Source organism: Acipenser ruthenus, chromosome 7, assembly GCF_902713425.1.
Source record: "Acipenser ruthenus chromosome 7, fAciRut3.2 maternal haplotype, whole genome shotgun sequence".
Lineage (NCBI taxonomy): Eukaryota > Metazoa > Chordata > Actinopteri > Acipenseriformes > Acipenseridae > Acipenser > Acipenser ruthenus.
In genome coordinates this window covers 42,718,834-42,741,611 of record NC_081195.1, presented here as the reverse complement: position 1 = coordinate 42,741,611, position 22,778 = coordinate 42,718,834, and the positions used below count along the sequence as shown (strand labels likewise).

General features: G+C 36.1%; 1 protein-coding gene across 1 annotated transcript in view; it reads right to left on the bottom strand.

The window, feature by feature from the left end:
* Positions 1-1,221: 1,221 nt before the first annotated feature.
* Positions 1,222-22,778, bottom strand: part of LOC117415784 (bridge-like lipid transfer protein family member 3B) — a 49,323-nt gene continuing 27,766 nt past the window's right edge. Inside the window, exons 8-21 of the mRNA XM_034026579.3 lie at positions 21,057-21,237; positions 18,632-18,715; positions 17,632-17,820; positions 17,163-17,275; positions 16,503-16,644; positions 16,157-16,350; positions 14,289-15,772; positions 12,609-12,778; positions 11,447-11,607; positions 10,896-11,046; positions 9,869-10,125; positions 8,039-8,144; positions 3,893-4,095; positions 1,222-3,603 (exon numbers count right to left, since the gene is read on the bottom strand). Coding sequence (XP_033882470.3) covers positions 3,481-3,603; positions 3,893-4,095; positions 8,039-8,144; positions 9,869-10,125; positions 10,896-11,046; positions 11,447-11,607; positions 12,609-12,778; positions 14,289-15,772; positions 16,157-16,350; positions 16,503-16,644; positions 17,163-17,275; positions 17,632-17,820; positions 18,632-18,715; positions 21,057-21,237 — 3,558 coding nt within the window. The 3' untranslated portion in view covers positions 1,222-3,480. The remainder of the gene's footprint in view (positions 3,604-3,892; positions 4,096-8,038; positions 8,145-9,868; positions 10,126-10,895; positions 11,047-11,446; positions 11,608-12,608; positions 12,779-14,288; positions 15,773-16,156; positions 16,351-16,502; positions 16,645-17,162; positions 17,276-17,631; positions 17,821-18,631; positions 18,716-21,056; positions 21,238-22,778) is intronic.

Genomic DNA, 22,778 nt, shown 5'->3' with positions numbered 1-22,778 from the left:
GCTGGGCTTTAGACTGCTTTATTTTCTTCTGTCAAATACAGCACAACCTAAAACAAAACAAAACAAAACAAAAAAAAAAACATTTTCCAATCAAATCAGGCCGGGACACATTTTCTGACATATTGTTTTCAGTCCGGAACCTTCATCAAAACCACACGTCTTCTACAGATTGATGAGGGTGTGCATTCCTGAGGTTTTGAGATCAGTGTGTATTGTATCACATAGATGGCTCCTGATGCAGGGGCACACTGGAGGTACAGGAAATTGATGCTTAGGTTGATGGGTTAGGTCAACAACATGTCATGTCTGGGGACCTTGTAAAACCAACAAGTAACATGGAGATGACTGTATATTTACTTAATAAATCCAAGTATAGATTTGTATTTTTCTTTGCAGTCAAATGTATTTGTCCCCAAGGATTGTTAAGAGTCTTATTTTATTTTATGTTGGCATGTGCATTTGGACTTTGAGTATTAGGTGATATTTTAAACTTCTGCTGTATTTTTGTGTTACTTGTTTTCATTTGCATTATGAACACACATAAAAATAGCCTAAAACGTAATCTTCCACGTTTGTATTACCCAATGTGCCAGAACACGTGTTGTCTCAATGTTCAGAACAATACACTGGAAATATATGGAGAATAGTAGGTTCTCTATATATTATGGAATACACAATTTAGTTTTCAAAAATAACATTTTTAAAGGAATGCCCCCAAAGTCAATTGTAATAAGAAACCTGAAAGAATTTTATCACTATGATCTCTACTGTATTATATACTACAGTGTCCATTTAAAAAAAATAATAACTGAACCAGGTGGGAATTATCTGAAGTTGTTCATATTTTATCAAAGCTGGAATGGAACATCACCATTTAAAAACGTGCAGTTATCTGTGTTTTGTCCTTAGTAAAATGCATTTTACAAATCCTGTGTGGATCTATAAAAGGGTGGTTATGGAGGGGATAACTACACTGTAACTGCATTTTAACATTACTATATTTCTTACTAAACATGATACAGCTAAGAGTAGTTTTGGTGCTGGTTACACTGAGAAAGCTACAATCTGCTGCTGTCCCATTACTCAAGTGTCTCAATAGCGTTGTGGGTTAGTGAAATATACTCTGGTAGCACCACCCCCATTGATTAGTAACCCCAGAACATGTCAAAACAAATATAAAATCAATCAATATGCTTTATAAATGACTGTAGTACAGTATACAGGAGACAGTCAGTGAGGTTCATAATATAAAGCATATCAGCAAATGAAGACTGAATTCAGACTTGTATATAAGCAAAAAAAAAAACTATCACAATACCAAAATGTTTTGCAAGTCAGTTGTCATATAAAATCAAAGTTTACCTGAAGACCAAAATGAGATTTCAATGCAAAAGGCTATTATATAAACACTCCTAATACAGAAGCACTTGAGTCCTAACTTTTCCCTGACAGATGTTAATACTTGGGAATGGTTTGTAAACTATGCTTTAGGAGAATAAATGAGCAAGGCAATATTCACAAAGCATTTACCACCATCCTAAATTTGAATGTTCTTTTTGTAAAGAGAAAATTAAATTGCTGACTTTAAAGAAACCCCCAAGGTGTATGTATTATTATTATTATTATTTATTTCTTAGCAGACGCCCTTATCCAGGGCGACTTACAATTGTTACAAGATATCACATTATTTTTACATACAATTACCCATTTTACAGTTGGGTTTTTACTGGAGCAATCTAGGTAAAGTACCTTGCTCAAGGGTACAGCAGCAGTGTCCCCACTAGGGATTGAACCCACAACCCTCCGGTCAAGAGTCCAGAGCCCTAACCACTACTCCACACTGCTGCCCACTGTAGCAGCTGTTAAATGAAAACCATGGGAAGCCAGTATAATCAGTTATGTGTCTTCGATGCATTAACAGTTCTGATGGTGTGAAATTTAAACTCAAGCACCCCCTGGTGCACAAGATATTTCAATCCAGAATAAATGAATAAAGGTGGCTCTACCAAATATTAATGTGTGGGGGTTGAATACTTATGCAAGCAAGATATTTCAGTTTTGTGTTAAAAATATTTCCCAACATAAAACCAATGTCACCTTACAATAATTGATTTTGAGTTTCAGTGTTTTAAAATAAAATATCAAACAGAACAAAATTTCAATGTACCATTTGTAATTCAGTAATATGAGAGAATTGGTCAGGGGTCTGAATACTTTTGCAAGGCACTGTATATCTGCCAAAAACATACTGGTATGTTTTTTTTTTTAAATTTTATTTTAGAAAGGAAAACATTTATACCTGAAAGTTGTGTGGTTCAACATAGTAGTGTGTAAGCCTGTTTATGTATCTATGAGAATCCTGCTGTAGGTGAAGAAAAAGTAAAAGTATCATATGTATGTAGTTCAAATCACTTTGTTTAAAAGACCGGGAAGAACGTTATTCTCCACTAGTAATTAACATATCTGTTACAGTTGGACAATGTCAGTGAATTGAACACCAGTGAACCTAGATGTATACAGCAAACATTTACACACCTTCTTCACAAGATGCAATTAACAGTCACCTGTTTCAAAAGTAACAAAAGCAAAACTTGAACAAAAGAAAAAAAGACAAATCATGCAAACTTATACATTAGATAGGATTTTGTTTGGATTATCAATATAGCAGTAAATGAGGATTCCTGTTCACATCTTATTTATTTACACTTACATAATTAAAACTGTCCTTTTCAGCAAACCACTTTTTACACTTCTAAAAATATTAAATGTCAGTCTAAATCGGTTTTAACGTAATAAAAATGTAAGTAATGAAATGTCGGTTATAATCTAAAAGATTTATGCAGTATTATCATTCTGCATAAAAGCAAATGCAACACACACACACACACTCAACTGCAGAGCACTCATGTACATCATTCTTGCAAAATAATCTCACTTTGATATTCTTAACAGTTTTTAAAAATGACAATTAAGATTGAATACTTTTTTTTTTTTTTTAGAATTAGAGATGCATGATTTGTTTTATTTTTTATTACAGTGCAAATTGTCATTTGAAATACATTCTCTTGACATCAAATAATTGTATTTTACATTCTAATGATCATACATATCTGTTACAGGAAACAGTCTTAATAAAAGTACTCCATCTGTATCTAAGATCTTAAGGACTTAAGATCCCAATGCGGCATTCACACTTCTCCACAGATTTTTTTGAAAATGATCATAATCAGCAGACAACTGTAACTTTCATTATACCAAACTGTTAAGCCTTAATTGCTTCACATTAATTAGGAAAAGCAACTAGAACATCCACAAAACACAATTCTTTCTGAATGTACCTGTCCCTGTTTGCATATTAAATCACACCACTTTGTTCAATGCTCTTCATAACAGATTTTGCTACCATGATCCCCACTAACTAGCAAATACACTTTTGTTCATCATTCTCTTCTTGGTTCTGAAAAGTGTTTGCATTTGTAACTAGCTACTGCTAGACATCCTTTTGATTTGATGAAGTAAGCTGTCTTTCTCCATGTGAGCTTCAGCAAGTGCCAACTTGGCTTTTGACAGTTCCTGCTTCAAACACTCATTTTCTTCAAGAAGCTGAAATGGCATTAAAAAAAAAAAAAAAAAAAAGTATTATTTGTAGTTAAAATAGAAGTCTTAAAAAAAACCAATAAACAAAACATCACCACCACATAAGCACTCGTGGTCAAATTAGTCTACATTGCAGTAAAAGCTAAATGCTGCTAAGGGTGTGCAGAAAATGAATGATCACACGATTCACTGGTTGGCATTGTGCTACATGCAAAATACCATTAAAGTAAAATATTACATATTACATATAGAATTTTATCAATAATATTCAGGACTACACACAAAGCTTTCTCACCTGTTTTTTTTGCAAGTCAGCCGAGCTTTTAGTGCTTGCTTGTTCTTGCTTTTTTGGTGACTGAACAGGAGGGCAAGGCCTTTCTGGTAATGTCTGTGTGGCTTGGGACACAATGCTCACTTTCCTCTGTTTCTCAGGAGCATTGCTAATCTCACTTTGAGACCTGACCTCCATTTTCTTTTTTGAACTGGAAGTTTTGTCAACTATATTAAAAAGAAAGAAAGAAAGAAAGAAAGAAAGAAAGAAAGAAAGAAAGAAAAAGTATTGCAGTCTGCTGAAAAAAAATTAACCTCAACATACAATACTGCACATTCTGTTTTAGACTTTAGAAAATAAATTTTCATTGATGCCTTAGGACAGTGGTTTTCAACTTAAAAAAAAAAAAATAAACACTGTATCCCTTCTGTCTGGAGGTTTCAGCTCAAGTATCCCTTTACAATTTTTTGCTCTACTGAATGGTAGTTGCAATAAAAGGCACAATAATCCGATTAACAACCCCACCCTCCAATTTATTTAACAATTTAATATATAATTTATGTCACAACATTTTGGGACTGACAAACTGCTGGTTTAGGACATAATACCTAGGGCCCTGCATTTTACATGACCTGCTTTCTTAGGCTGAACTTCATTGGTCATGTAGTGTGCTTAATTAAACCACTTATTGATTAATAATCTCCTGATTCCTTTAATCATCTCAATTAGTCATTCTATTAACGTGCATTGGCGTGTTGATTAGGCGGCAGCAGCAGCTATGGACATTTATTTAGTCATGCATCCCTTTATTACTAATATGTCATATTCAATATAATTTCTTAGAATGTGTAAATAAATAATTTAAATGTTTCAGTTTACTAGTAGGAACACATAATTTGTCAATAAAAAAGCACTGATTCCCAGAACAATTATAAAATAAAATACTGAAATCATAACATCAATGCTGTAACATATATATTACAAACATAATAATAATAATAATAATAATAATAATAATAATAATAATAATAATAATAATAATGCACGGTTGTTCGGAAGCAGCACATTAAGTGTCACTTACAGTTTCATGAAAGAAAATGTCCCATGCATTAAATGTTGCTATTAAACTCAAGCATCGTCAGTTGGTTAACCCTGCCTTCTTTCATAGATTGATGTTGTTCTGTGAAAACTTGGCCATAAGAAGAAACACTTCTTTCAGCATCTACAGAATTGGTAACAACTGACAAATATATTTTAGCCTTTCAAGTTAAATTGGGAAATCATTCTTCAGCTTTAAAACCAAAATTCATTCAAAGTCATTCTACTGCTGTTTTCTTTTGCATATGGTAGGTATTTGTCCATTTCTGATTTACAGTCAGCATCAAATCCTGGAACAGAATATAATGGGAGGGCTTCCAGATCCAAACTACACACTTGTTTTGGGTCGAATATCCTTACTGCCATCAGTTGGTTGAAAAAAAACGTGGTTTCTTTTTGCATTGATCAGGGTTGTAGTAATTAGTCAGTTTTTCAGAAACATCATGGAAGGTATTTACACAGTTTGTTTATTGTGGCGTCTGTGCTGTGTACCTCTTGTGCCATTGCTTGGTATGGATTTATTAATTCTGCATCTTTATTATATGTTTGATGGACTCTCGCTTCACGGCTTTCAAACCACTGAATCAGATCCACCAGTCCCTTGGCATGTGTCACAATTAAGGAAAGCCTGCGTAAAAAGGGATGTATTTGGAATGATATTCAGCAGCAGAATACCAAGTGCCCCATCGTGTTATGCATGGATCAGGTGGCAACTTTATGGGTAAAGTACAGACTTCTTGTTGGCTTGCTTCTGTCAGGTGGTATTTAAAACATAGTTTTCTGCTTGGGCAATGTTTAAACCATTTTTTTTAAACAGTTGCAAACACCTTGTCTGCTTTCAGCAAATTATTTGTTCAGAAATGCACATAGTTTTGGATTATCCATTTTTTTCCAGGGGAATATTAGCACAAACAAATGCCTCCATCAAATCAAACATCTCGTGGGCGTTCATAATTTTCGTTCCCCTTATGTTTTTTTACTGGAGGACGCCGTGTCTCATAGCTGTCAATCTCAGCCTTTCGTTTTCTGTGTTTTTCTGATGATAAATGTCGGTCTATTGTTGACTTTCGAGTGTGGTCCGAAGATAAATTGCAAGTTGTGCAAAATAAATTATACCCATCGGTGCACAGAACACCAGGTGGATATTGTTGTGTGCATTTGCTCAATGAAATGCTTTTTGATTGCAATGTCTTTGACTCCATGTTTAGGTCTCTCAATTTTTCTTTTAACGCATCAGTTTATTCAATTACCATTTATAATCATAATTCGCTTTTATTTTTCTAATTAGTCAAAGAGTAATGTGTTGATTTCTTAATTGTGAATTTGATTACTATAACTGGAGTGGCTGCAGGGACACCTCGGGGATAGCAGTTGAATTACAATTGAAAACAAAAAAAACAGGTTGCGTAAAACGCAGGGCCCTAATAATATCAAACAGTAACTCTTAACTTTAATTACAATCTTTAGATGCGCAGAATCAAAAGACAGTATGTGTGAATCTCTTCGGAAACCCACATTCACTTTCTATTCTGCAAAGTTATTATAAATAATCTCAAATAGTCTGCACTGTAAAGTTGATCACATTACTATTTACTTACCATCTCAGCATCACTGTGTATCAATTAAAATATTTACAACACAAAAAAATTATCCTCAAGATAAAACTATAATAACTAACAATGATGAACATAAAAACGATCCAAAGGGACGCGGTATATTCTGTCGCTTTGCACTTTCTTCCTTCGTTTTTCTTTTGCAAGTGAGCAAAATGTATCAATTTTTTACTAGAGAAATTACACAGGATAATCTGGATGTACTCTATCAAACACAGAAAACAAATTCAACCATGCACTATTACCGTTACTAAAAATGAAGCTGCGCTTAATATCACGCTGGGAATCTGTTCAACAGAAATCTCGCCTGCGTACAGGTGGATGATAATTTTGAAAGTATAGTGTCTAACATTTGAGCAAGCTAAATAATAATGACATCTGTATGCACAGTGGTTTAGTAATAATATATAATGCCATTAAAAAAAAAATCAATTCAAGATCATTAATTTTCCTTTAGTTTCATTTTTTTAATTTAGCATTTCCAAGTCATCTTGTGCACCCCCTATAGTACCTACAGCCTTAGGAGAACATCTAGTTTATGTCAAGAAAATGTAGAAAAATGTAGAAAAATGTTAAGACAAAAGCAACACTTGTGTTGTACATTGTGACAAAGTGATATCTGATTCGACTATGGAAAGTGCCGAATTCAGACAAATTGGGTGTTTCACAAAAAAAGATCATGAGCTGCTTCAGAGCCTCCCCCACTCACATACCAGGGAACAAGAGACGACCAGTGGAGGCAAAAACAGAATGAAATCCATCTTTCAGGCCAGATGGTACCTTCTTGAGTTAATATACATACACAAGAGATAGCAAACTGACTAACTCAGCCAAGCATAACAAAGAGCACTGTTTGATCACAGAGATTAAGAGATTGGTACACTATCACACACACAGAGACCACTTATTAAAGCGCAGACATAGAGTCTAGGGTTACAATTGCACTGAGTAAGCAAAGGAAAGGGGTGTTAACTTCTTTAAGGGTGTGTCAACCAGGTGCTGCACATTTCTGATTGGAGTGACGATGGGCTAATACAATGCATACTGGAGTGATGGAAAACAAGTATGGGCCAACTTATACATATGCATGTCTATAAAAATGTAAACTGGACCTTAATTCATTCTAATCTGTTTGCTCTGACTGGGAAGACGATTCCCTGTATATATTGAATAAACCAAACTAACATTTGAAGAAAAGGACTCTGCATTTCTTTGCATATAGTTCACATCAAGAAACAACTACTCACTACTACGCAATCTTCTTCAACTTGTTTATATAAAAGAATAACGGATTCATTGCAATGATATCTTCAATGCAGTGTATAATTGAAGATGTTATACCACATCCCCAGTGGTTCCATTAGATTGGATACACAATGTCCACAAGCTTTGATCTGGATTCAGGCCAAAGGAACATCATCTCCCAAGCTCTGTGTGAGATTTAATAAAAAATACATACCACCAAAAGAGAAGGAGCCGTCATCGTTCCTCTGTACTAAAAGATTCTCGATATGCAATGCCATTGGTGCTGGCTGGGTACCTGATGGGTTTACACGACTGTCATCCTTTGAAGAAAGAGGTGGGGGGGGGATGCTTACACTTATTTAGACCTAAGCTTGTAATGAAAACAGACATTATATATTATATATATATATATATATATATATATATATATATATATATATATATATATATATATATATAGTAGTAAAAGCATAACATTTTAGAAATTTTTTAACCCCCTTACCATTTTATAGCTTTTGTAATCATGAATTATAGATGAATAGTTCTGAGTTCTTTTATATAATTACTCTAACTGGTTGTTCAATCAAATCTTACTTGCAGACCAGTGTTTTCCCATTTTTTGCTTTTTGTTGTGCTTGATAATCTTTAAAAATTATTGTTTTGAGCTTTCATCTCTGGTGACTACACCCGCTTCGATACAATACCACGAAGCAGGTGGAACAAAACAACATGTCAAAACCCAGGCCTGTAAACAATATGGCAGCCAGTTAGCTTGAGTAATAAAGAACATTATATGGGAAATGCAAATGCTAGCGATTCCTATAGGAACCCTCTCATGAGGATACTTAATAGGAGAATATGTGAGAATATGGAGGCTGTGTGGTCCAGTGGTTAAAGAAAAGGGCTTGTAATCAGGAGGTTAAAGAAAAGGGCTTGTAACCTCAGCCACTGACTCATTGTGTGACCCTGAGCAAGTCACTTAACCTCCTTGTGCTCCGTCTTTCGGGTGAGACGTAATTGTAAGTGACTCTGCAGCTGATGCATAGTTCACACATCCTAGTCTCTGTAAGTCGCCTTGGATAAAGGCGTCTGCTAAGTAAACAAATAATAATAATATAACACTATTTATAACAGTAAACTAGATTCAACGATTATGAATGGAATCAGAATTATATAAACTGGAAATTCCAGCTATCCCAAAAATGATAATAGAAAAGTTTCTACGGAATGCAAAATGAAATGACAATTTTATAATTAACAGAAATTTGGTAAACATTACATTACTATTAGTTATTTGGTACAACCATCAGAAATGCAAATTGTGTGAATACAAAAATATAAAGCATAGCTGATGATATTTTTCAAAGTGAATTATTCCTTATTTACAGGGCATCTATTGGCAGGTAAGGATGATATATATGGACCTTTCACGTCCAGTAATGCTATTGGAAAAGTGAAACATTATTCTTTATTCATGAAGCCATTTAAAAATAGCGGATGCTGTGGTATCTGTCAGATGTCTATTTTCATAACATTCTCCTATGACAAATATACTCTCTTATTACTAGATTAGATTTGGCAGTTGAATTTTGGGAAACAGAATCTCTTGTATAGCAGCATTTAACAAAAAAAACTAAACTAATTTCAAAATGGATATACAGTCACCCAAAACCATATGGAGAGTGAAGGGTGTTTATATGAACACAGTTCCGCTCTCTAATAATTTAATAACTAATTCCCTGCATGAATAAACTAAATATAGATAAGGTTAGTCATGGTTCATCCAAAAACGGATATCCAAAAATAAATATTATATATAAATATATTATATATTATATATTATATATATATATATATATATATATATATATATATATATATATATATATATATATATATATATATATAAACAAACATCTGTGTTAGCATTAAAATTAACTTGAATATTTTATGTCTTTTTTTTTTTTAATCACTAGCGGAAATAAAAAAAAAAAAAAAAAAAAAAAAAACGAACACAGAACTAAAACAGATATATTTGTCCTACCTTCAAATTAATGCTTGTATTTGAAACCGTAATTTTCATTGGCAACACCTCTGAAACGGAATCTCCTTCTATAAACTGCCCTAGGTTCACGACGGAAGACATCAGCAGGTCAGCGCTGAAGTTGTCCAGCTCACACTGCAGGAAGCCGTTATTTGCAGCCAGTGGGGAATGTGCTGCAGCGTTAGGTCCGCTTTCCATTCGCACTCTCACTTCTGGACATGCTTTTCTGTGCTGAAGCAACGAAGAGTGATCAGAACCTAAAAAGAAAGCGAGGCAAGAAAGACTGTTCACAAATTTTACTTTACTGCCCATTTGGTTACCGTTGTATAATATACATAAATTGTATAAAATACATAAAGTTATTTTAGGTCTCACGAAAAATAAAAATTACATTAGGGTTAGTAGAAACAAATTACAATTTTTAGGAATAACTAATTTCATTTGTTTAAGAGTGTACATGATTTATTTCATGTTTCCAACTCCCCTCTTGGTAATACTTTGTGTGCATGTCTCCATTTTGAATGCTCATTAAAAAAAAAAAAAAAAATTCTAATTCAATAGACAGACTCAAAGAATCTTGGTAACCTAGCAAGTTTTTAGGGAGATTTTGATCGGAATACGCATGCGCCAGTGAGCAGTGCTGAAGGTCCTGAGTGAAGAAATGCCCTTGCAGTGAACATGCAGGCTCAAAGAAAGAAGAGAGAAAAGGAGAAAGAAGAATATAAACACGAATGAGACGGAGAACAAAACAATAAACTCATTATTTTTACTTTCTCTTTTCTTTATTATTCTTTCTTCAGTTCATTTCGAGCCGCAAAGTGTGCGCCACCCAGCATTTCAGCGGGAGCCGCACTGAACTCTGCCACATATGTTGTACAAATGTGTGGTTTTTCTTGTTTGTTTTTTTTAAGATCAAAATGTTAGTGTGGCAATATAAGAAAATCCCTGACTAAACCAAAATTGTGAAATGTTCTGTGATGCTGTTTGTTGTCTTTCAGCGCTGTGCACTGCAGAGAGACGTTCTTACCCATGCTGCGGTTGCCGAGATACTGTCTAACACTGACATTTCCCAATTGATTTGGAATCACTTGGTTGATTTGGAGGCAAACAGCTGCATTGTCACCCTTGATGTCGACTCCACAGTTGGCCCCAAATATTTTAAAAACCACCACAGACATCTTTAAAAAGAGGAAATCAATATAAACACAATCATAATCAATGCTCATTCCCTTCTGAACAGCATATCAGCAGTGGATTTACACTAATTATTAATTCCACATTGCTTTCTAGTGCTGAATTATACATAGGGGTCTATTTCAATGATAAACAGTGGGAAATCTTGAACTATATATTAATCCAGCTGGTGTTATTTATAGACCCACTTATTAACATTACTAAATACAATAAATAGATACAGATGCAGTTAATGAAAAAATAAAAATCAGGTTTATGAATGTTAAGATAGAACCCATAAAGTTTTACATTCATTGTTGACCAATTAAAGATAAGCACCTTTAAAATTGACTTTTGCATTCAAGCACAAGGATTGTATTGATTTTAGGCAGGTCATCATCTCACCAAATCTGTAGTGTTTTCTTCTATACTTTGAGAAGCAGCACTGACTGCATCTGGTGACATTCCACCTTCGTTTCCTAGTGCCTCATTTGCACTTTCAGCTGGGCTCTGGTCACTCATGGTGTCTTTGAAACCAGACACTGAAATATCTTCTGAGATTGCATCTGTAATAAAGCAGCTCTGTTGCAGCACATATTAGGGGAAACCTGACAAATCTATATTTTTATTTTAACATGTTGCCAAAAGGGTTAAATAAATAAATATATAAAATACATCATACTCCAGAGAAATTACTAGTTAGGCACCTTAATATCAAAACAGCAATGTAACTATTAAATGAGTAATTTGAGCAAGCACATTTTCAACACCAAAAACAGACAAATATTAATAAATTACTGTACTTTCTGCTCCGTGCAGGATGCAATATAACTATAAATACATCCTTTCTGATCCAGAGTGTGGTGCTATTTATTTTGAAAAAATATGAGACACTAGGCTATTTTGATCCAGTAGGTAAAAATACATCTATAATGTTCTATCTAACATAGGTCCTGTTACCATGAAATAGACTTGATAACTCTCCAGCTGAATGCTCAATATGTCATAATACAGCAAGAGAATGTTTTGCAAAAGACATTGTTCACCACGGCTTACACAGAACACTCCTACAATCAATGGATGCATATCCCAGTGACTTATCCTAACAAGGTGTTAGCTTTCTGCCTTCTTTACAGTTGAATGTAACTGATGGGACTACATAATGGTCTGGTTCTCTATTGCCATAAATGTGGCATAGTGTATCTGGATGAAAAACAGATAAGCCTTTGATAAACTACCCAGCTAAAATCTCTTCAAAATGGATGTCAGGTCAATTTAAAAAGTAAGAACATAAAATAGCAATAATGTAATTGTAGCAATTTATTTACACAATCTTGACTTGATGGTACACTCTTGTTCAAAGATGCTCAAATACCTGTCCATAAAGGTAAATAAATGTCCATCACCCCTGCTGTGACACTAACTACTGACATCTAGAGGTACCTACAAGTGATCACATAAGAGCTTTATTACAAAACTATTTGAGGACCAACTGATGTTGATTGTAAATGACACCATAAATATATCAAAATTATGCAACATGCAGAACATTTTATTGTTCAGGTACCTTTGTCAGTGAGAATAAAGCTGTCGCTCCCATCACTTTCCAACATGTGCTCCTCCAGCAAGTTACTGTCAATTGAGATGTTGTCAAGGGAATGCAAAGATGGACTTCTCTTCACATTCTTGTAAGACATAGAGAAACTTGACTGCGAGCGTTCCTTTATAAGTTTTCCACTGGAAAACGAGAAGAACAAAACCTGTATCAAATAGTTCATTTAAATACTGTACACTAAATACGTATATTTCCTGTTTAGTAAACAGTAACTTTCTTTACAATCTCTAAAACTCCTTATTCCTTCACAGCTAATTTTTTTTTATTATTATTTACTGGTCCCCAATTATTTATTGTTTTCTCCCCAATTTAGTAATTTAGTAAATGTTCAATTATTTTTAGGCTCAGCCCACCTCTACCACCTCCGGGCTGACTCGGGAGTGGCGAAGATGAACACATGCTCTCCTCCGAAGCGTGTGCCGTCAGCCGTCCGATTCTTTACACACTGCAAACTCACCATGCAGCCACCTCAGAGCTACAGCGTTGGAGGACACAGGGGTCGCTGGTGCGTGGTGAGCCGAGGACACCCTGGCCGACCTAGCCCTCGGTCGGCAAAGGAATAGCCTGGGCTCGAACTCGGGCTCACTCCACGAGGAGCGCCTTTAATATTTTTCACAGCTATTTTTTGTTTTAAAATTGCTTCCTTTTCTAAGTGCAGTCAGAAAATGCTAATTTTTAACCAACTTTTTATAATCAAATGTTTCTGTATGGAAAGAATTATTGAACATTGACAGCTGAACTCACTAATAGAAAAACACATAATATTTCTTCAGATAAAGGGGCAAAAGTAGTAGTTCAGTAGCTGTTTTATGGTCTGGAAATACCCTTGGAGACAACAGACAGACAGACAGACAAAGTTGTAGGAATCTCAGGAATCCAGGTCATGGAAGTCATGATCTTCAGCCTGCTTTGCCACAGTCACTGTACTGGATGATCAGCTGAAGGTTTGATTGGCTAAACAGTGAAAAGGCCGAATTTGTTCTCTCAAATTGCTCTAATATTTGTTTTGGTAATATGGTAATTCATTAGGAGTTGTTAAGCTGCAGGCTCAGACCTGAACATATGAATGATTATGGCTTGATAACTCCACAAAACAATAAGGGTCACTTGTTATGTAAAGTGCAAATAGCACTTGTGTCTAAGGAGTGTGTTTTAGGTGTAGCCATTATAAAATGTGGAGGGGTTAAAATGTGTCATACAGGAGTTGCACTCACTGCATTAGCAGAGATGAAGTGTTCACAGCTCAGCATCTTCTAGGACGAACATTAAGAATTTAAAAAGCTAAACGTAAAACCACTGTTTGCGATATATATTTGATAAAAAAATTTATTTTACCAGACATTTACATTTTTACATAACAGTATATTTAGTGTCAGATCCCAACTACAGGTTTGTTCTCCTGGGGGGTTAAGTTAATGGGTGCCCTCAAAGGGGAGGGAGAACACAAGGAATTCACTGTAAGGAATTCACAGATCAAATGGCTTGTTGCTAGAGAGGAGAAAGAACTTGCACAGGAGTAGTTGTACGGGGGCCTAAAACTATACGTCAAATGCTGACCTATTTTACACTTAAATCACTCTTAAACAACCCTACTACTGAGGATTTCCTGACACTTTACAATTCTTTGCATACCTTGATACTGACTGAGACATCCTTGTCACAGGAGGTTTCTCTTTGCCGCCATTCAAGTCTCGAGATAGTAAGTCTGCCTCTGGTTTTGAGGCACGCTGATCACTTAAAGGGTCTCCTCCCACGTTTTTCCTGCTATTTAAGGTCCTTGAAAACTCATTTTGAGTAACTTCTTTACAATATTCAAAGCTTCTTAGCCCTTCACCATTATTTTCGTCTGCAGCTGACAGATTGCATAGCAATTCTGAAGAGTCATCACAGTCTGCAGAACCCGTTCTTTCGGCAGCAGTTCCAGTGCAGTTTTCTTTTTCAAAGGAACTTTTAAATGAACTAGCTGTGGAAGGCTGAAGTGGCATTGATTTATGCACAGTCAATTCCCCAAATGTCTTGCAGAGCAAATCATCGACCGAAGAGACATCAAGATGTGTAACTACAGCATCTTCAATACAATCAAACGTTCTGCCGACATTCTCATTTAATGGTTCACTCCCTTGTTCCAGGTGTCCTCTGCTCTCAGAAGGAGAAATATCCAAATCTATCTGGCTTACATTATCAGAAACTGGTGATTTAGTCCTTGTGTCTGTCTGGGGAAGTGGGTGGAGTAAGAGGGCAACTTCGGCACTTTTAAGCAAAAGTCCAACACAAATGTTAATCTGCTCTGAATGTTTCCCAGTTACCTCCTCCATGTCCTTCTGTATATTTTGCTGAAGTGTTTTGATTGAATTCTGGAGGCACATCAAGAATATATACTGATAGTGATTGACTTGCATACTTAAATGTTTCTGAACATGGAGCAGAATTTGGATGTCAGGGTTTAAGGAAGTGCTGGGAAGAGAGGGAGAAGACACCGGAATGCTATCTAGGGAGGCAGGCTTCTTACTTCCGTTGGTTATAGATTCACAGTCTGTGCTATAATAATCCTTTAGAAGTTTCTTGCGGTGCATTCGGCCACTGAGTTCTGCTGATTCACTTTTTGGAATGTTAAAAGCTGGTGCTTTAGAAGCCTGAAACGGCTCCTGGGACTGTGCATATTTGGCTGGCTGGCAGACCCAAATAGAGAAAGGAAAAGAATCTACAAAGGGGACTGGTCTACCTTTTCCACTCTTCATTCCTTCATAGTCTATCCAAAACTGAGAAAAATGTACAGCCCACAAGTCTGTAGCAGCTGAAGTTTTTAGTGCATTTGTGCTCAACATAGGGGTGACAAAGCCTTTATAAATATCATGCATCTTTGTATCCTGCTCATGAGCATGTCTTTGAAATATTGGATGCAGAAGATTAAAACTATCCTCTGATTTGGGAAAATCTGTAAACGTCTTACTGAAGAATTCAAACTCTTTAAAATCTTGAAGAACAGCTTCTAAATCAGAACGGGTACATTTTGCAGAATGTCTCGTATTGGTGGCAATCATTTCTGATGTCTGAATGGAAATTGATTGTGGGAGGTCTTGATGCCTTTCCAGCTCCTTTTGAGTAGGAACAATGAGCTACAAAGTAAGCAAATGAAATGTTATTTGACTGGTGCAAACCTTTCTGTTCAAAAGTATTTTTGTAAAGATTTAATTATCAAAATGTTAACAAGCATGCAGGTGAAAAAAGTAAATATTAATTTGCACCTCATCTTTTATTCTAAACTGCAGTGGTAATAAACCTAATTCACATTTTTAGAAATATTCAAGTACAAAAAACAATAGGATGTGCAGTAGGATACTGTGAAACCACATCTGTCGTCTCAATTCAAAAAGTACTTTGTGAAAACAACTAAAATTTCCTAGAAGCTCACACTAAATAATATCACCTGAAGGCATACTGTAATCTTTTAGTCTACAGTGAAATGGAAGAAAAATGTACTCTCAAACAGTGCTGCATACCTTTAACATAAGTCCCTCCACCCTGATGTCAACATGCTCATCTGTCTTTGCACTGTCATCCAGTTTGTAAAGAGCCATGAACTGGTCCAAACTCTGCCTCAGGTCCAACACAAACTGGTTGAGCCATACCATGCTTCTGGCATCCAGGACTAACTGAAGTGCATTGAGCTGCACATACAGATTAGGGCAGGGAACTGGAGTCGGGGGGGGGGGGGGGGGGGGGGGGGGGAATATATTATATACAGTAAATGTTTTGTAAGTCAGAAAATGCTATAGCATGCTTTTATAGTTTTTTTTTTTTTTAAATCTAGAGGAAAGACCAAATGCTCTCTGACAAGTTACTTACTTGGGTAATCTTTTCCATCGGGAAAATAGTACTCAGTAAATTCAATATGAGTAGCTGGCATTTCTTGTGGCAGGTAGAGTGCTTTCTTATTGCAGGAGATCATGGTTTTGGGGGATGATCGACATTGATCTGCTGTGGAAACCTACAATGCATTATAAATAAAACATTTAAAAAACACAAACAAATAGAAGGTAGATGGCCTCTAAGGGAAGGGCAGTGAACCTAAACCTAAAGGAAGCCTCTAATCTATTGCAACAGCCACAGCACTCGTGAATATTTTACTGGTAGCATGCCTTTAAATCTTGCAGACTCCTAAACAGAATAAACAACATAACCTCAAAGGCAAATCCTTTCTGTACACAATATATATATAGACAAACAGTCAAGGCTCTGGACAATAGGGGTAATTGTTAATGCTAGATTTGAGGTCATGGCTTGCATTGTCACCTCTAATTTAGCTGTGTGTTTCTGGGGAGAATCAGAGAGATTTTATCCATTAAAGTATGGGCAGAGATATACGTCTTAAACACTCAATTGTGGGTATTCCATAATTCAGAAATATCAATAAAATATATGTTTGCACTCTCACCTACAGCACATGGGCAAATTATACATTGAGCATCAAAATGGAATGGTTCCCTAATTGATTTTGAGCAATACCTGGTAAAAATTGAAGTCTGCCACTCTGACCACAATAGAGCTGGACATCAAATGTGTTTTAGGCTGCTTGCTGGAAGCATTGAAAGCACTGGTTGAAGATGTGGATATTTTCCCTGAAAAAAATAAAGATTAATTTGTTTAATAAATAATTTTTTTTTAAAAAAGTTCAAGTTTTCTACAAAAAAAAACCAACACACATTTTTAACAAAGTTATAAAACTAGCAAGAAGCAACTTTTGGTAGATGAAGTTAGTAAATAATGTTAACACTGCTGTATATATTCTGCTTACTTGGAAAACACCCATGCTTCATCAGCTCTCATGACTATGCTTCAAATGGTATTAGACATTATTGGTTTGGGACAATAATGTTGTCTACTGTGTGGTAGTAGTTACACAAGGAATCATTTTGTATTTCTTAATATTTACAACTCATACAAGTATCTTTTAACCTAAATGTGTCAATCTCACTTGTAGATGCTTGCTGAGGAGAGACTTGTGGAGAGGATGATGGAGGAGCTGCAGTGGCATTTCTGTGGTCTTTTACTGCGTGCTTCAGCATGTCCACAAGAGCCTTAAATTCAACTAGGATGTTCTTTGCCCAGCCTTCCCGTGATTTAGTCGCCTCGCTGTAGTGTATCCAATGTTGGCAGGTCTCGCCTAAGAAAGAATCGTATCACATCTGCAGTTTGTATACAACATTCATTTGGGATAGCGATTGACATGTAATCCATTACAGGGATTACATTGGACATACCCTACACACCTTTTAAAGTGCACTAGCTGTCGGGTTGGCCTGGCAGATCAGCTGTCCTATTCAGGTCATTCTTATTTGTTCAAGGAAACTTCAGGAGCTTTTAATTTTTTACTTGTGAAATTAATTTTGTTCAGGAAGTTTTAAAACTAATATTAGATTTTGTTTTTTTTCACAGCCCCAATTAACACTACCCTTGGGCCACCTTACACAGTAAGTAACAGGGTTCCAAAAGATATAGCGTTATACTTCCCCACATGTTGCTAGAACTGTTTAAATCACGCACCTGTAATCTTTTAATTGTTAACAACAGCTTTTTACACCTATAACTTTAAAGTCTGTATCACAGCTCTTTTCAAAATGTTTGCTCTAGTGCACTGCGGTTTGAGATCTGTCCTTTTAAATCACTGCAGGAAGAGCGATTAAAAAAAAAAAAGTGCTGTGGCTTTTCTGTTCCGTACCACATCTTGGATCGTTATTGCCGTGTAACCTGTTTGACAATGTGGGCAATAATCCTTACACTATCGGTGCACTAGAGCAGACATTTTGAAAAGAGCTTTGAAACAAACTTTAAAAGTTATAGGTGCCCGTTGTCAGGATGTTAACAATGGGAAAGAAAAAATGCATTGGTATAAAAAAGAAATAAAACCTAACAGTTAAAGTGCAATTGTGTAAACTGAGAACATGTTTATTGAATAAAGAAATACATATCCATACCTGCTCTGTGAAGTGGGTAGTAGTCCACTGTAATCTCATTGAAAGACAGTTGCATTGCCCCCCCCGTGATCCGTTTCTTTATTCCTGTAAGGAAATCACACATTAAGCAACTAAACGCAATTCATGCACACAGATTTGAACTCTAAAAATGTAATTGTTTATATATTATTTATTTCTTAGCAGACTTACAATTGTTACAAGATATCACATTATTTTTAAATACAATTACATTATTTTTTACACATTATTTTTACATACAATTACCTATTTATACAGTTGGGTTTTTTTACTGGAGCAATCTAGGTAAAGTACCTTGCTCAAGGGTACAGCAGCAGTGTCCCCCCCACCAGGGATTGAACCCACAACCCTCCGGTCAAGAGTCCAGAGCCTTAACCACTACTCCACACTGCTGCCCCATGTAATAATGACACAACTAATCCATGTGCAAAATCCCAGACCAAGTACCGTAATGCACAATGGCAAGTCACACTTCTATTTTATAAAATAATTCGCACAAGACATCTTCCTTAAAAACACATTTTGAGGGGGGCTCCCGAGTGGCACACCCAGTAAAGGCACTCTGCGTGGAGTGCAGGATGCGCCCTATAGCCTGGAAGTCGCCTGTTCAGGTCCAGGTTATTCCACGGTCGGCCGTGGACGGGAGTTCCCAGAGGACGGCGCGGCGCACAATTAGCCGAGATTCGCCGGCGTGGGGTCACGGTGCACCAGCAACCCCTGTAGACCAGCCGGGTGCCTGCGGGCCTGCCTGCAAGCGGCCCAGAGCTGCGTAGTCCTCCGACGCTGTAGCTCTGAGGTAGCTGCATGGTGGGCCTGCAGAGTGAAAAAAAGCGGATGGTGGACAACACAAATTTCGGAGGACGTGTGTGTTCGTCTTCGTCTTTCGAGTCAGCACGGGGGTTGCAGCATTGAGTCAGGCTTAAAATTGGGCATTTCAAATTGGGGAGAAAATGGGGTAAAAAAACAAATGGCGATTCCAAATTAAAAAAAAAAAAAAAGAAAACCCAAACATTCTGAATCAAAACAACTGATGACATATTGTGCTCTTCCTCTATTAAAAAAACCTGGAAAACTTCAACATTTCACTACATAAAGCAGACTTTGTAAAAATTTACAAAGTTACAAAATTACTTTAATAAAAGTCTACATTTACCTGGCAAATTATTTCAAATTTCAAGCCTTAACCAAACATTTGTGTGACAATTTATAACTACTAAAGTGCACAGTTATCCTTACACAGTGTATGGTACTTTAAAGCAGGGGTTTTCAACCAGGGGTAAGCAGATTGACTCAAAATGCAAAAATAAAAATAAAAAAAGAAAAAAGAAAATAATGATCTTGAATTGATTTTTTTTAATGGTATTATATATTATCTCTAAAACCACTGTGTATACATATTTCATTTTTGTTTAGCAGCTGAAATGTTTTTGATATTGTAAACATTTTAAATGGCACACAATTATTCTGAGATGGGAAGTAAATAGTAACATGACATTTACAGTGCAAACTATTTTGGATTATTTATAATTTTTTTGAACAGAAAACCACTATGTGTGCTTCTGTAGATGTGCATCCAAAGATCTGTAGTTAAAAATGTTAAGAATTAGGCCTACTGTTTTGGTATTCTGTTCTAAACCGACAGTTTGTCAGTCCCAAACTGTTGTGAGAAATTCTATATCAAATAAATGGGAAAAAATAAAAATGCGTTAATCCGATTATACTGCCTTTTTTTGCAACTGTGGTACCAGTCAACACAGCGAAAATTTTAAAGGGGTGTTTGAGGTGAAACCTTCAGAGAGAAGGGATAGAGTTCTAGAAAAAAGGTTGAAAGCCACTGCTTAAAGTATTCAAAACCAAAAGCAGCTTTATAAAAGATTCCACAGGGAAAAGATCTTCATAAAACCATAAGACGCCTTGTAAGTAACTGCAACACCCACACTGCTCATGCATATTTTACTGTTAACCTACTTAAAAGAAAGTTTTTTGTTTTTTTTTTAATAGTGGAGGATTCTGAACAAAATCAAAAAAGAAGAATCCTGACAAGGTGAATCAAGATGCCATTGTTGGATATGCTAACTACATTTATGGCAAGGAATATTGCACTTTAATTTACATTTCCAGTGCTTAGGTGTTACCGATATACAGTAATATATCTGAACTGTTGCAATAGTTTCTAGACAAAGTGATGTGAGAAAAAAGATTAAATTGTTTTAAATATACAGCTGGTTGCTTTACCAGGTCCTGGTGCTTCCTCCTTTAACCTTGATCACTTCTTGACATGGAGAGTACTTTTTCTTGGACACAGAATGCACGTACATTTACATACAATGCAAGTTAGCTATACACACTGATGGGTGAAAAATGTAAAATCCAGCACAAAGAATTTCAATTGCGAGCCGCACACTACCTCTGTCCTTGGCATGAATGTCATCACAAATGTGCAGGTCGAGGTGGGTGATTTGTAAGTGGTGAGAGGTTTCCAGCACATCGTAGGAGTTGAAGAGCTTGGCAATGGTGTCATTGTGATCAGCTGCCGCGGCAGTCTGCGGAGTCCTCACCTGCTGGGAGCTCGGGGCAGGAGCTGCACTCTGCAAAGGACATGCAATGTTAAATCTCCTTAGAAAAAATAAACCCAGAAGACAGACTGTCGAATAATTATGAACATAATATTTGTCAATACAGTGCTCCCTCGCTATAAGGCTGTCGGTTATAACGAGCCTCGGATATAACACTCCTACAGCATGTCTCCCAATTCCCTATACTAGTGATTCATGCAATATTTCTACAGTAAATACAGTATTATTTATTCCTTAGCAGTCGCCCTTATCCAGGGCGACTTACAATTGTTACAAGATATCACATTGGTGTTCAAACTGTAAACAACTTCTCAGTCTGACTTCTGTTTCTGTCTCTCCCTTTTGATACAGTATCTGAACTGAAGAAAAGCTGCGCTGGCACTTTAACACAGACATCTTATTCAGCATTTATTTTATAATTAAATAAATATTAGGCCTATTACGGGTTGTCTTCCCTAATGTATTTACTTTTTTGCTGCGAGAGGAGCTGCGGCTTTCTCTGGGAGATGAGACGCTTGATCTTCGCTTCAGCCCGGCTCCGGCAGCTGAACCTCCCTCTTCCCTATTCCTCTCCTGACCCGCTCTCCTTCTCGCACTTGGTTTGCTTGTCTGTCGCTTCGAACTGAACTCCCGACCAACGTTTAGCCAGGCTATTTATAGTTTAAAAACTGCCAATTAAAATGATCCACGAGTGGATTTTTTGTAAAAAATATAGCGTTGATGGTGCTTTATGCACGGTTAATTCAGGGAAAGTTACATTTTTTTCTTCACTATATGTGCATTCTACAGAGGGAGTTATTTTATTTTGTATTTTAGTCAGATGTGTGGTGTGTCCCGTGCCCCCCCCCCCCCCCCCGGTTTATAACGGTCTTCGGGTTACAACGCTCATATTTTGTGTCCTCCGAGACCCGCGTTATAGCAAGGGACACGGTATATGGTTTTGAAGGTTATAAGAGTTTATTTTATTTGCTAGCCTCCTTAGACACTTAAAGTTGATTCCCACAAATGACCCGGGCAACAATAAATAAAAATTATTAATAATAATAATAATAATAATAATAATAATAATAATAATAATAATAATATTTCAAGTGTTTCATTAAATTTCTAGCCCCCTGTACATACAACATAAAATAGGTGGCAGTACACAGTATGTCAAGTTACTTGCAAAGGAATTGACATTATCATTCTTCAAACCAGCAGGTGGAGCAACAGCGCAAGTAGACAAATCAAATGAGCACATACTGTTATTAAGACGGGTCATAAATTATTGGGCATAGTCATGCTTCATGTTAAATACTGTGCCAACATTGTGATTAATGAATTAGGCTAGAAATGTGGAAAAATGCCTTTGCAATAAAAAAAAGACTAAGAAAACAAGAAACTTGTTTCAGCTATTTGTTAAAAAAAAACCATATTTATTTTATTCACAGCTAACTGTAGAATTCATTGTGAGCCCACAAATTAAATAATAATCCCCTACATAGCTTATTGGACCCTGGATAATTATACTGTATATTCATGCAGGTAAAAACAGCAATATAAAAATGATC